The 15,380-nt window shown below is 37.4% G+C and overlaps 1 protein-coding gene across 1 annotated transcript in view; it reads left to right on the top strand.

Annotated features, from left to right (window-relative positions):
* Positions 1–1,020: 1,020 nt before the first annotated feature.
* Positions 1,021–15,380, top strand: part of LOC140926764 (uncharacterized) — a 45,151-nt gene continuing 30,791 nt past the window's right edge. The window contains exons 1-3 of the mRNA XM_073376464.1: positions 1,021–1,130; positions 2,298–2,654; positions 6,181–6,207. Of these exons, the coding sequence (XP_073232565.1) occupies positions 1,027–1,130; positions 2,298–2,654; positions 6,181–6,207 (488 nt within the window). The 5' untranslated portion in view covers positions 1,021–1,026. The remainder of the gene's footprint in view (positions 1,131–2,297; positions 2,655–6,180; positions 6,208–15,380) is intronic.

Consider the following 15,380-nt stretch of genomic DNA (forward strand, 5'->3'; position numbering starts at 1 on the left):
CAGAATTGGGGAAATATTTTGAATGAATAATAATTCAATTTATTCTATACATTGTTGCCAGCCTTCTTCCGTTTAGATCTCACTTTTGAATTCCATCATTACAAACCCTGCTTTATACTGCAAAGTGTTCACTACTAACACTGTATTTTTCCATTCAACCTTTACTTAAGCAGTTCTGTCAGCCATCTTTTATATATTCTCGGTTTATCACTGGACGAAAAAAAATCAGTGAAAAATGGATTTACATAAATTTGTTCCTTGCAAATGTCTCAGATTTGCAAAAACGGAGGAGTAAATATGAGGCAAAGATGGTAAATGCCACATTTGCATACCAAAAAGCAGGGGGTGTAAATAACAAGGCAAATGTGACATTTACCATATTTACTTACATCCATCAAAATCAACTGCTTTCATTTTGTCTTCCCCTGATAAGACAATTCTCTCAAAGTTGCAAATGTTTTCTTTTTTATAACCGAAGAACCACACTTCTTTAGATCCAAGTCCAAACTAATATATTCACTTAACACTCAAACTGTGCGCGCTAGGAAGTCAGTCTCAAGTTCATCCTCTCTAAGGAAATTCAAGTTGTCCATTAATGTAAAGCAACTGATCGAGGGATCCAAAGTCTTTCCCTATATGATATCTTGCGTTAGCCTTCCGTAGGATCATCGTTATTATTATTTGCTCCTCTTTCTTCTCTCTTTTATCCAAATAGAGCTGCTTTCAACTTTCGCCTTACCATTTATAACAAACTTCTTTAAGTTATGACAATGACAACCGTCTATAATTTTTTATTTTAAACCTATTTCAGCCCTTACTAACCTACTTGTCAACCTCACTACAGGGCTACACATAAAATACAAGACCTATTTCAAGATTCCCTACTTCATCTTTTTACGGGATACTATAAGCTACTTGGTACTGCTGGTACTGCATTTGGCTTTAAGCGTTGAGTCGTCCCAACTGTCGTTTACTGGTCTTGAATGGGCAATTTTGGTTTTCTCCGCCGGTCGTCTTTTAACTGAAATGAAACAAATTATTGACTTTGCAAGGAAGCCATCAGAACACAAGATAACTGGATTTTCACTTTTTAAAGCAAAGCTAAACGAGCTTAAATTCCACTATATAAGGTACAAATAATTTTTTTTCCAGCAATTTTATAATCATCACGGTAACAACAGGTAAAAACTAGCTAGGAACTTAAAACCGACCTTCCTTCTACTTGTTCGTGCAGTTGCGTGATAATGTGCTGCATCAGGGGCGTAAGGTGAGATTTCGAAGGTGGACACACGGAAAGAAAAGGCGCTACAAACCAGGGAGATCTGGGGGAGGAAAAATTTAAATTTAGGGTCTCGGACTCGCTATTTGCTGCGTTTTTCGCATTTTTTTTTTTTAGTAAATAAGGATAATGCAGTAGTTATTTACCTCTCTTACTCATCTCTTTTGAGCTTCTGCTGTATATACATTGTAGGAGTAAGGGTGACCTGGATGATGCCTAACTATTATTTGGGTTACACGAAGAGAGGATTCCTAGATTTATTTCTGTAGCTTTGAACCCTGACCCTTCTGGCGTACCCTGTAGCAATAACGTAAGTTGTATTAACCCTCCGACGCACCCACAAATTCATACCCCCACCGTAGTACAGGGGGGTGGGGGGATGGATGGAACCCCTCCTCGGAGTTTTTGATATGTTGCAGTATTTTGAAACGATTTTACCTTTAATGGAAAGCCTTTGATCTTCTTAACAAGATAAGGTATATTTTAAGTGTGGTTGCGCTGCTGGAGGCCTGTGACGTCTACAATAATGGCCGCCATCTTGGCCACTAAGGTACTTGAGTACCACACGTTCTTGGTTCACGAACGGCATGGCTGGCCGCGCAGAACTGGATCGGGGGCATGTATTTCACCCAAAATTGGCTTGACCACCTGCTACTTATGGCGTCATATCTCGTAACCATAGCAACTTACCATAACTAAACTTGCTCAAACCTTGCGCGAGGGATGAATGAACAGCTACTGAAAACGTTTCCTGGAAAAAAAACTTCAGAAATTCAAGGGGGGATGGCATACCCCACCCCCCTTGCACGTCCGAGAGTTAACACACTAATGCCTTTTCAAAATCAGTAAGAGTATAAAAATAAAATATATTAAGGTGTAAATACGACCCTACTTTGTGCCGAGACTCACTAGGGTGAGATGTGGATATAGATTATGTTTTTTGCGTTTATGTTTTTGTTTTTCTTTTGTTTTGTTTTGTGTTTTTGTTCACTTTTGGTTTGTTTCGTTTTCATTGTAGGGATCGTTGGAATGTTTTCGATCTCCTTATCCTTGTTGTCTATATCATTGCCATACTGCCATTAAGAATTGCCGTATGGGTGGAATCGGAATCAGTCAACAACAACAGGATTTTAGCTGTAGCTGGTTACCTCTACGGCTTCAACACGATGTTTCTTACGTTTAGAGCTTTTGGATCGATCGGGGAAACAATTAAAGGCGTTGGAACTATACAGATCGCATTTTTTCACATCATCGGGGATGCAGTTGTGGTAGTGGTACATTTTCTAGCAATAACGTTGGCCTTCTCCAGCACCATAACTAAAGTATTTGTGGCCGAAAAGACAATGGTTAGCGAAGACTTCTCTGAAAAGCAGCCGTGAGTTTTTTCCCTTACTCGTTTTTATTGCAGGATTAGTTATCGCACTGATTAAGAGCAAATCCGTGAAAAAAATTAGCCTAAATCACTAAATCACGGCAGCTGCTAAAAAATTCAAATTTACCCCCCTTCCATTTACAGAGGTAAATCTTAATTTTAGTAAGCATAATAACGCCATGTAGTTTTTTTCTCGAAATATCTCCTTTTTTCAAAGTGTACCGAAGAACACCGTTTCACACCCCAGCGCCGAATTCGCGAGTCCAAAACAAGGTTGAAACAGGGTCTAGTTTGCACGACTCGCGTATCTAAACAACCGCACTATTGGAAAAAGAAAAAAGAAAAAAAAAAGGTTATCATTTGAATTTATCGTATAACTTGCCGCACACTAAATCTATGATTTTGTAAAAATTAAAGCAATTTGAGCAATTTGGCAAAAGCCTGTGGCTCTCTGTCTTTGGCCCTTGTACCGTAGTTAAAAAGCAGCGGCGATTTCCATCATGTACCTTCGATCAGAATTTTGTTAGATAGATTGAGAATTGCAATACTACTGTGATAAACAATCTTTCCAAAGTAAAAAACCAAATGGAGAGGAAAAATATATTTTTTCACTTTTTAGCCAGTTTTTGAAGACTATGTTACAGATTCGCTCATGTGAGGGAATCCAAGAAAGTCTTGGATTCTGGATTCCACGATTTCTAAGAATCTGATCGTATTCATCAATATATCAGTACAGCAATCAAAGTATCATTGTATTTGTCGATGACAGACTTAAGCACAAACATTGCAACAGTATAATTTGTTGATCGATTCCTTCCAAAACCGAATTAGGAGTCATCTATATTAGTTTCGTAGGCCTCTTTCAGTCGTAACATGACAATTTTTGCCAATATCCGACTCGCGTTGACTCCGATTGACAAACCACGATAATTCTTTGGAATGTTGAGCTGACCCTTCTTATGCAAACATGTTAGACTAGCTTTGAGTTTTTTTAACCCTAATTTTTCTTGCTACTTCCTATTCATTTAAGGTCAGGTATCTATAGGGTTTTTAAGGGTCGACGCCTCCTAAGTTTCACAAACTACGTCGCCATTAACTAAGATTTGAAAAAAAAAATACCACCACAGCTGCAACATTTTTTTTAAGTAAATTTGTTTTAATTATGTAACTGTTACGAAAAAAAGTCAAAACGTATCACTGGCTAAGAGCTCCTCATTTAGCATTTGTTGTCTCCCTTCCTTTTATTCCTTGGAAGAAAAAGTGTACCTACTACGTTTGATGAAAAATATGTGTTCACATCGAGGAGGACCTCAAACAGTAATTGATAAGTATGAAAGTACAGAATCAGGAGATTCTAATTGATTTAGTTAAGAAATGTTTGATACCCGGCAGCCATGTTCACAGAATACAAGACAGCCGGCGAAAAAGACCGTATTTCCGTTTTCTCTATTTTTTTCCTTGGCTTGCTGAGTCAACAAGTTGTACAGGCTAAAATAATAGTCATTTTCCCTCTAAGAACTTCAGCAAGGTCATTTGAGGGTATTGGTTGGTTCGACATCCACACAGCCTCAATCATTTTTTTGAAAGCCGGGCCAAATCACTTAGGGTAAATACCTTATCATGACTTACTTATACCTCAGCTACTAACTGCTCGTTAGATAATTAAAAGACAAGAACTTGGCTCGAACTTCTGCGTTTTGCAGCGGCGTTTTACTACAAACTTAATAAGCTTATTGAGACAGAAGCCGTCGCTTGATCTGTCGTGCGTGCAAAGTTTGCCTTAGCGTGTGATCGTTTCTGGCCTTCCAAATTTTCCGGATTGCTTTTACGTGTAAGAAGTTAATGACATTTAAGAAGTTAAAAATTTGTTGGAACAGCATCTTCTTTAAGTTTCATCCTCCCAGGTTGCAAATCCAAAAGCGAACGATAAACCACGAAACTTTCGGCTCTGAGCTGCCATTGCTAAAAAAAGTGGTCCCTGAAGAAACGGGAATGTTTTGTAAGTTGTCTCTTAAATTTTAAAGCTGTTTTAAGCCATTCTTTCTGTATTTTTAGTTTATCTGGAAACTTAAATAAGCTCCCGTTATATTTGGAATGGTTAGAGCAGGTTATAGCTGCACCAAAAAACCATCTTTTCTGCGCCAACGTGGCCTAACTCGATAGAAAAACAGCTTAGAATTTCCTGCACCTCACCAACTTTGACGTCAGAAGGAGTTGTCGAATATTCTCCGACATTTTCTCCGACCGCTCTACGAAAATAACGGCCGGAAAATAGCAATCTTTAATTGCGATATCTCGGAGATGTTATTTAAGACGTTAAGACGCTATTTAATGAACTAAATGTACACGTCAATTAAATAACTAAATAAATAATGCACGCGCACAAAAAAAAAAAAAAAAAAACCGCGCGCGCACACGTATCAAGATACAACTGAAATAAAATAAGTGATGTAAGGATACAATGCTGCAAGCCTGGATTGCTAATCTCATCTCCCGCTGGGCTGCACCATACTTTTCGACGATAAGAGCATGGCAATTGAAGAATTTATTAATTGATTTCTGTAGTAGATTGTCGGCTTTAACGTTGCGCGCGCATGCGCACGCAAACGTAAGTGCCCTCCTTTTGGTGCTCGTTTGCTGAATCTATTATTGAACGAACATCTGTTACTAACATCTGTAGGTTCTTAACTAATAACTGTCAGCCATTTTATACCCTGGCCTAGTAAAAACAGCCTGTTTCTCCATGCCAAAGCATAGTTGAAGAAGTCGCGCCACAATCTGTGTACTGTCTGCATTTCAATCCTGTCAGCTCCTTCAATAACTTTCTAGTTTTGCGGCGAAGACCAGCTGCTAAAAGCGTTGCCCTTTCTTCCTCATTCTCCTTACTCCTTAAGTGGTTGTTTGCCATCTAAAATCGTCAACGAAGAGTTTCAATGCAAGGGAAATTGTCAACTTTTTTTTTTCTTTTATAGTTTACGCATATAGACAACTTCTGCCGGCGAAATATCAACACTTTTAGCTTTGATCTTTGTACAATCACCACGAAATTAATGAATGCAGTTGGTCAAGAAATAAACAAATTACTGCTGCCGAGAATCACCACTATGCATTTGCTGAATTTTATTTATTTGTAGCTTTATAATTCATCAAAAATTTGCATAGTGTCAAAACTGAAGCAAGAGTGAAATTTGAAACGCATTAGCAAACCAGAAATTATACGATTTTCGATGCTTTCAAACTTTCCAGCTTTATGAATTCATGGGTTTCTTAAAACTGAATGTAGGTATTTTTCCAGTAGAATTCGTCGGCGCATTGGTTTTTCGAACAGGGGCTAAGTTGAGAAGACATGCGAGTGCTTTGCAAATTGCTGCCGATTGGTCTAACTCTTGCAGGTGGTGGGATTAAGAACGATCGACTATTCCTTTCAGCTGGAAAAAATTAGAAACTAACAGTTGCTTATAATATAAGCTGTCTTCTCTCAGTTTCGCACATATTGATATATTAATATACCTAATTTGTTCCATTGTAGTGTATGCAGCAGATCCGGAATACAATGGTAAGTCGACACTATTGAAACTAGGTTAGTCAGGGTGGGTGTAATAGCCCAAGTGCAATCTTATACTGTATTAAATTTTAACAATTAAATGTCCCCCATTCGTAGAATAATGTGTCTCATTCATAAAGATGATCAGTTCAGTTCAGTCTTGAATATAGGACTGATGTGGACCGCAGTTACTGACAATCGACAACCTTTGCGGTAGTCAGTCATCTTTAGACTCGAACGCTGGTTTTAGCACGCTAAATTTTAGTGTCATTTGAAGTGTTTCTTTGAGTGCTTTGAAGTAAAATTCGAGTAGCACGGTTCTGCAGGCACCGTTAGCGATTTCACTCTAAGCAACATCAGCATAGTCAAACATCAACGAATCCGTTGAGACCCTGGAATTTTTTCGGGCTTAATATCCAATTGTTTAAGTTACTAATATAACTGTCATGGTCATATCTTCATTTAGACTAGTACTGATGTTGTTTTACCTTGATTTTTCTTGCTACTTGCTATAAATTTCAAGGTGACTCTATAGGGTTTTTAAGGGTCAGCAACTCCCAAGTTTCACAAACTACGTCGCAATTAACCAAGATTTTGAAAAAATACTATTACAGCTATATTTTAGTTAAAAAGATGTACATTTGTAATTGTCAGGGTTATAATGACATCGGAGTTGTCATATGGCAGGGAAATGACACCATTACTTAATTTACCTGCAGCCGTATTTCTCCGCATGCACTGCCCAATTCCCAAAGCAACCGTTATTGAATCCGCTATATACATAGCTGTTACACATGTCTTAAAGGTGTTCCGATACTGTTTTTGGGAGACCATACCGATGTTTTTCAATCACATTAAAAGTGATTTTATCCTTGTCCGATCGCTACAAAATTTTCACCAGTGATCGGCTATGAATTGAAGTTTCTCAAAATGTAGATTTTAGTAAGATCAGTATCACTGTGACAACAATAAACAAATAAAGTACGAATTGCTACTGAAAACCCGACACCTCCTTGAGAAGTAAAAAAATTCTGTGTGTTTGGATTCAACTACAACGGAAATATGTTTCAAACCTTATATTTTCAATAGCTGTAATAAATTGTTTGGTAAACAAGCTCTAAATAACTCAGATTAATCACCACACTAATTTCGATGCTAAGGACTGTTGTTGTATTTTCTTTCGTGCGATCCTGAAAGCTAACCTGTTTCTCACCACCTGTCGAAGTGCAACTTTGCCCCAAATTTTGAATTTTAGCGCTTTTCTGTATTATCTCTTAAACTGCTTGATAGAATTCTTTTTAAACCTCATCAGATAATTTTCATGATGTTTACATTAATGTCTGAAACGTTCATTGAGATTGATTCACTGCAACACGTTGAAATTTATAATTAAGAGAACCTAGCCTACGAAAAGGCCAAAAATCCGCATTTCAACATTCCCTGTCTTGGCATTATGCTAATTTTTGATGGCCATCATACATACCTCCATGGTTAGTACATTTTAGTAGGAATTTTTATTGCGTATTTTGAATGTAAAACATCGACAATATTCACATTGAAATGTACTAGCCGTGGAGGTATGAACAGGAGGGCATTTTATACGCGCATGCGTCAATATGGGTTGCTGAAGTGCCACAGAGGCATTTTCTGTGAATTTTTTTACGTTCACTACCAACATTGGCAGGTTGTTTTCTGGAGCCGAATGACGTGTATTGGGTGCTACGTTCCACAAACGTGTTCTTTAAGGTATCGAGGTATTTCTACGATGAGAGTGAGTCTATTGTAGCCTCGCTGTCGCCCTAGAGAGGACAGTCTTTCCTTTCGTAAAAAAGTACATCGAAGACAAGATGGCGGCTAAACGTTCTTACGACCTAACATTTCGCGCACATTTTTTGAGCAGGAGGAAAAGGTCATTATGATAATTTTTCTTTAAACAATTATTATAAAGATACTTAATTCTTCTCAACAGTATAACTCTAAAATCGAACTTAATCGTTTCAGGAATACAGTGGTTAAATTAAGTGTCCATTTTGCCGTGAAACTGTTTTTCACGCTTTCGCTGGCTTGTTTATCTCGAAATCTTGCCTTTCTCCCACATTAAGTTAATGATTAGTGGTACCTAGTATACTTCCGCGAATGAATGCTGCTTTGATGAAGGCTGTGAAAAATCGCCTTCTGCGGTAATTTTAGCTTTCATTAAGAAATAAGATACACGCACTTCAACTATAAGTTGAAATCAATATAATGATGCCAGTAAGATTGTGTTTTAAAAATAAGAAAATTCTATCAGCAATCAGTTTGAATTCTGAGTTTTTCCACCTTATTTTTGATGGTACACTGTTTGTTTACATTTCATAAAGCAAATGAATATAACATTTTGGCGTTTTAAAGAAAATCTAGCCTAACTCCCCAACCCCAAAATAGTACGAAGTGAAACGTTATCAATAAACCTTTAAAATAAATCCTGGCTTCTGTTGCAAAAAAATTGCTAAAATTTGGTATTCCTAAGTGATGCCATTTTGTGGATACTACATTCGTTGATATGCTAATTTTAAATTTGAGCCATTTCATTCTCAAAGGATGTTGACGGATACCAGCTTCTCCTCAGTATTAACAACATTCTTGTTTAATGCATCACTTTAATTTCTGCTTGGTAATTCTTCTCATTTATTATATGGCCATGTCTCAAAAGGACTGGAAACAAACAAATTCAAGAATTTGATTGGCTAAAATCGATCTTGACCGCGGTCTAGATTTTCCAATCTAGACCGACAGCTAGACCGATCTTGTTGAAGAATATGAAAAAGTTGGCTTGTTCCTGTTAAGAGGGTACGAATGGGGTTAACAGTTAACTGATATTTGGCCAAAAAAACAGTAGTTAACTGCTAATTGGCCGAAAAATTAGTAGTTACCTGATAACTCAAGGGGTTTAAGGCCTGGGTCAAAGGTGTGTTCTGAGCATATGAATGATTGGCAATATCTCTCCCTAGGAGACCTAGAACAGAAAGAAATTTTCCCCGAAAGTATATCTTGAGGTTTTCTTTCTTAACGTTTAATTATGGTCACGTGACATGTCACGTCACCAAAAATTAAAAATGAAGGAAATTGGCGAATGGGTGGCATTTCGGAAACAGGATAAACATACCTAACTTTCTACGTTTGGAATGAATGTATGCAAAGTTTAAAACTAAAAATTTAAATAATTCAAGATTAAATTTCGGAATTTAAAATGATGTTCTTCCTCATAATTTTTAATTGAAGTGCAATGGACGGTCATTCCAAACGTGAAGTATTGGAAATATTTAATATGAATTAGAAAAATGTTATTGCTCAATTTCTTTTCTTAGACCGGCCGCCAACTCGGCAATAATGTACGATTTTCAGCTAAATGGTCACGTGACTTATCACGTGACTTATGAACACAATATTCATACTATAAAATGTGAAGGACGATGAGTTCTTTATGAGTGCCAAATTTTGATTCAGCGCCATCATCTATGCCAAAGTTATAGCCAATTAATCATTTTCCACATTTAAACCCCTTGGTCCCAGGCCTTAAACTACTTGAGAAATGAAAAGTTAACAGCTAAGTGATATTATGTTAATGTTAATGAAAGCAACAAAGTCCTGCAAACAGAAATGTTATTTTCTGACATTTTTTTGTTCCCCTGATGACCCAGTGGCACTTTAACTAGTATTACTATGTGCAAAAGGGACCATGGCAGTATCCGACAAACAGAAAGTGTTTACTTAGTTTTCTCAACGAATAATTCATCTTCTAATATTAACAAGATTTCTGTGTTCAGAAAAGGAAAATACGGTTTTCACATACCCTTTATAGTAAGATCGTCAAGTTAAATATTACTTTCCAAATAAAAAAGCTGTGGTGACTCTTAGCATTGGATCTGGCAAAGAGGATTTCTGAGGTTCAAAGAAATCAGCAATCTTTCTTTTAAGTACATGGTATTTTTACTTACGAGAAATGAGTTTTGTAACTGATGTTGGAGTTCTAACTATTGAGACTTTTTTAATACAAAGAAAAGCTTGTGTTTAAAGGGACTGGTTCACGATAATGCACGTGTGTGAGTTCTGACAGTAGCTGATTGTTTTTAAACCAATCGGAAGCGGGTTAGATGCACGCAAGTAAATTTACAAAATTCAAATTCATTGTTCGCGACGCGAGAGTTTTTCCGGGCATTTTTTTTTATTTGCTACTCCTCAGATATATGTCGCAGCCGACACATAAAGAAACTAGATTATAAACAGAATATTCAGGCAAAAATTTATTTTAAAAACATCAATTCTTTAACATATGGGAATGTAAAGCAAAGATACAAGGAACATTTCAAGTGTACCAGATCGGTGAAGATCGCACGGCCTTTGTGGTATAACTGTTGTGGTATAATCAAATCAAAGTTGAACGAACACTTTCCAAGTGTCGTGAATTCTTTTCGTAAGCCACACACTATTTCTAGAACCATACCAAATCGATTGGATAAGCTTCTCTATCTCCAAAGACTCTTGAGAACGTCCTCTTGCCGAACGGCCACGATGCTCTTCTAAACCTCTATAATCAAAACATTATTTTTTGCGTCTTCTTAAAACGTTACCAGTCAATCAACACAACCACACGTTAATCACCACTACCGAAGTATAACGTACTAGGCCAGCCAAAGCAACGGATGTCGGAATAAAACGAAGGATTTTTAATGATTGTACCAGTTATGGCGATTTCGAATTTAGTGTTGACCCAACAAATTTATTTTGAAGACACAAACGGCGCGCATGCACATAACCGTGATCCCGTCCCTTTAAACCTGTCTTTCTGAAACAGTTTCGGCAGTTTCATTTATTAAAACCGTTGGATATCTTTATGAGGCTTTTAAAATACACGAAAAAGATACGTCTGCGAAAAAGGTAGCATTGAGGGACGCGAAAGAGGATGTCGGCAAAATCTGTAAAAAAAAAACTTGTGATAACGCAGGTGGAAAACATACACGCGGTTTCTCACTTATACACAAAACATTTAGTGCTTTGAACTACGCCCAAGACTCTGGAACCACATTAACGGAATTGCTTAAAAGAAACGACTACGAGTTCGAAGTGGGCTACACTGACGAAAAGTCAAATTGTCCCGTATTAAATACTTTCATGCCTTTGTCAGTACTCTCAACTATGTCTCTTCCATCGGTGTAAACAGTGATCAAATTCACCAATTGAATTCCACAAATAATGGCCCAGTTTTGTTATTTAAAGAGGCACCTTCAACCAGTGTGCATTGAGGTCGTGCACTTCACCGAAATCTGTTTGCTGTAATACAGAAATCACGGACGTGATACCTGTGTTTGATAGCAGAATTGTATCTATGTTTCTTTTAAGAAGGGTATCACAGCATACTATTGCCTATTTTGTGAAGATACAATCCGATTTTCAAACACAATCAGAACGTTTGTAATTTGTGTATTACGACAATTGGTTTCGGTGAAGTGCAAGACCGCAATGATCTCGCAATGCACCCTGTTTGAAGGTGCCCTCGTTTGTTGCAATGAATTGCAAGGATTAAGAATGGATTGAAACTTAACCTACTTTAAGGTACAGGACATATAGTAGCCAGATAATATCTGGACATAAGTCACGTAAGTACAACACCGATTCCGATCAGATAATGAAAGTTTCGAAGAAGGTGTCTTTGAAGTAGTTTATAGCCGGACATGCATGACCATGTCGGGAAGATCAGTACGAGATCATCACTGGTGCCTCTGGATCTATGAGGCTGCATGGTGTCATATTGATGATTATGTGACTTATATTTTTAGTTACTAATAAATTGTACTGAGGCCTTATGCGCCTACTGGAGCGATGAGACTTGATGATGATGATGAATAAATTATTGTACTACTGGCAGAGTTCATGTAAATTTATACCTTGATTTTAGTAAGGCCTACCACCAAAAGTGATTGACTTGGTGAAAGAAGGAAAATTCGGGTTATGACGGAATAATATTCGCTGTAGGAAAGTGAAAGTTAATAGCTAACCAAAATTAGTAGTTAACTAAGAAGTGGCCAAAAAAAATAGTAGTTAACTGATATTTGGCCGAAAAAATAGTAGTTAACTGAGAATTGGGTACCCCATTATCACCCTCTCTTAATAATACCAAATGGAAGAATTAGTGGACCTTCACGAGGAAGCAGGTAAAGAAAATGAGCAAACGTTGGCAAATTTGAGTCCTTCCGAGGAAGCTACGAGTAAAGATGAAGTCCAAATTGATGTTTTTGTCCCTTTGCTTTCTTGTTTGGCTAGATAATAAACATCTTATTAACCGAGCTAGGTCGGTCTGTATGGGAGAATCTTGACCTCGGTCGCTGGTACAGACTTCACCCCGTTCGGTCTGTACTGGCGACCTCGGTCAAGATTCTTCATACAGACCTCCAGCTCGGTTAATAAGTACAACTTACTTACGGTTAATAAGTACAACTTACATTAGGGGTTCATCTGGATACAGACTCAATAGAAACATTTATAACAGCCAAATTCATCCATCCGTTTGTGTCATGATTGTTGTCGCATCCCTCATTTGGGTCCTTTAGCGGTACTATTTATTTTTTGAGGTAACAGCATTATATGCACCCCTTTAACAAACTTCCTGTCTTATGTTTTAACATAATAAGTCTGGTTTATTAATAAAACCGTCCCGCTTAGAAATAAGCGAATTGAGAAATTATTTTACAAAGATATAGATATTAATTTTAAAAAAAAATTAATTTAAAGTAATTACAACATGTTCAAAATGGACTGGGCCTTACAATAGTGAGAAGATATAATACAATAAATTGGATAAAAAACTAGAATTTAGAAACATATATCAAGTTATACATTGAATTCCCATAAGTTCCTAAATTACATATCATGAGCATAAAGGCACATCGTCGGAGAAAAAGCTTTGCAAATTATAAGGCATGGTCTGTCTTTGTTGCGAAGGGAGCGGCCGTGCGCCTACGACCGAGTCGGTGGAGCAAGATGGCGAAGACGGGACTCGGGCTCTTTTATCTTTGTAAATAAATTGCTACACAACTCCATTCTTCTTGTGTGAAGTGATACAGACCCGGTAGTAGCTAAGGCCTCTTGGTAGTGCAGTGCAGGAAAGATGATGCGCAGCGCCCGTTTCTGCACACGCTCGATGCTACCTGATGTTTCGACGGGGAGGGCATTATATATGCCACACAGGACAACAGTATTCAAGGACAGAACTGATGAGCGCAAAATAATCCTTAAGTAGGTCGGCAGGTGGAACTCCTCCGCATTTGAGGACACGAAGAGTATGCAGCCTCTTTGACGCCTTAGCCGCATACTTTAAAGGTGAACAACATCGTCGGTTAGTATGGAGTGATGGCCATTCTTTGTTTTGAATGGATCACTACGGTCATCAAATATGAATTATTAGTATATACACACTCAGTGATCTTGGTAATTCAAGCAATCTAATTGGTTAGCTATCTCGGACTATGACGTTATATTCACCGCGCTAGGCGGTGAATATAAAGCAGAACAAAATCGCTGTCGTGAACTGGGGTGTTTTGCCGAAGTTTCATAGTAAAGCCTTTATAAAGATACACGAACATCCAAGTGCTGAGACTTTGAAGGCAAGAAAAGAGTTCATGGTGTTTAAACAACGTGATTTATTGTGAAGTGGTTTCCTGTAGCCGCCTTTTTATACGCTCGAAGCTACGTAAACCACTACAGAGGAAAACGAGGTCGCTTTGTCACTGTTTTGTGATTTCAGGATTTTCTCGCAAGATTAATTTTGCCTATAAATAGAAGTTAATTTATGGAGAAAAGAGGAAGGCAAATATTTTCGAAAATTGTACGTGCCAGTAAGTTAAACAAGACAAAGAACTTTGGAGATAAACAACGCTCACCTTGATCGCTGTTGACAGCATTTGCAAGAAGCGACAAAGAAAACTTTCTCATTCACGGTGTGTTGACAGAAACAAATAAAGCTCTACTTTTCTGCTCAGAAATAGGTAGTAATTTAAATTTTCCGCGTTTTCTTTTAAACTGCTGATGCTAAAGCGTACAAAACTCGATACAAAAAGATTAAAACTATCATTTGCCATGTTTGAAGATACTCCAAAGATCTAACTTTTACGCACCACTGTTTACGGCTTCGTGTTCACGCATGAATTCACCCGTCAATCAAACTAATCGTTTTTTCTTTTAATGGTTTCCTTTCTGACTCTGTTGAGATTACTGCGTGTGAATATACTAAAACAATTATTCACCTCAGGCTAGGCTTTTCTACATTATGCTTTTGCTTCCCTACTAAAATGCTCCACCTTAATGCTTCATTTTTCCCACTAAAATGCTCGGTCTCCCCAAAAAAGTCACTAAAATGCTCGGATAATGCTCATTATACAAACGGTTTTTTTTTTTTAATTAATTTCAAAGTTTACACTTACAAAAACGTGCAAGTGTTGCAAGTAACAACGACAACGTATAAATACAGCCAAAAAAACCAGCTGTATTAGGTTTTTTGTGAATTTTGAGTTTTAGTCTTCGTTTTGTTTAAAAAAGCAGGAGCTCCTGGGGCATGGGCTCCTGAAAAAAGTTAATTTCTATTTTATTTTCTCGAAAAAATTAATTTCCCGGGTAAAATGCCACTAAAATGCTCGAATAATGCTCAATACTTTTGCCTCACTAAAATGCTCGAAAAAATGCTAGCATAATGTACAAAAGCCTACCTCAGGCTCAGTTAATATTTTTCGACTTCGTCTCAGGGATTATTCAACGGTATTAACTGAGCCTTATGATAATAATTGTTAAATAACAAGAAATCGATTGTGGAACACAGCAGCTGTTACACAAGAGTCGCTTCATAATTGTTAAACTTGGGAAAAATCTCTGTATCTTTTAGAGCTAAATAAAAACAAAGTATTGTTCGTTTTTTTGGTTTATGCATCGCGAAGAATGAGTGGACATGATCAGCTATTCATGACCGCCGAAGTGGCAAATTCGAACGCACAAGCGCTTTCAATAAGCTCTGAATAAGAGAAGAAAGGGCCTCTATTGGCCCACCAACGTTGAAAAAAGTCATTCGCGCGACTTCTTTAGCTCCAAATCCACTGACGGAATATTGAAAATGAATGATATATCTACGATTTAAGCACAAAAGATAAGGATTTTTCGTA

Source organism: Porites lutea, chromosome 2 (assembly GCF_958299795.1).
Source record: "Porites lutea chromosome 2, jaPorLute2.1, whole genome shotgun sequence".
Classification (NCBI taxonomy): domain Eukaryota; kingdom Metazoa; phylum Cnidaria; class Anthozoa; order Scleractinia; family Poritidae; genus Porites; species Porites lutea.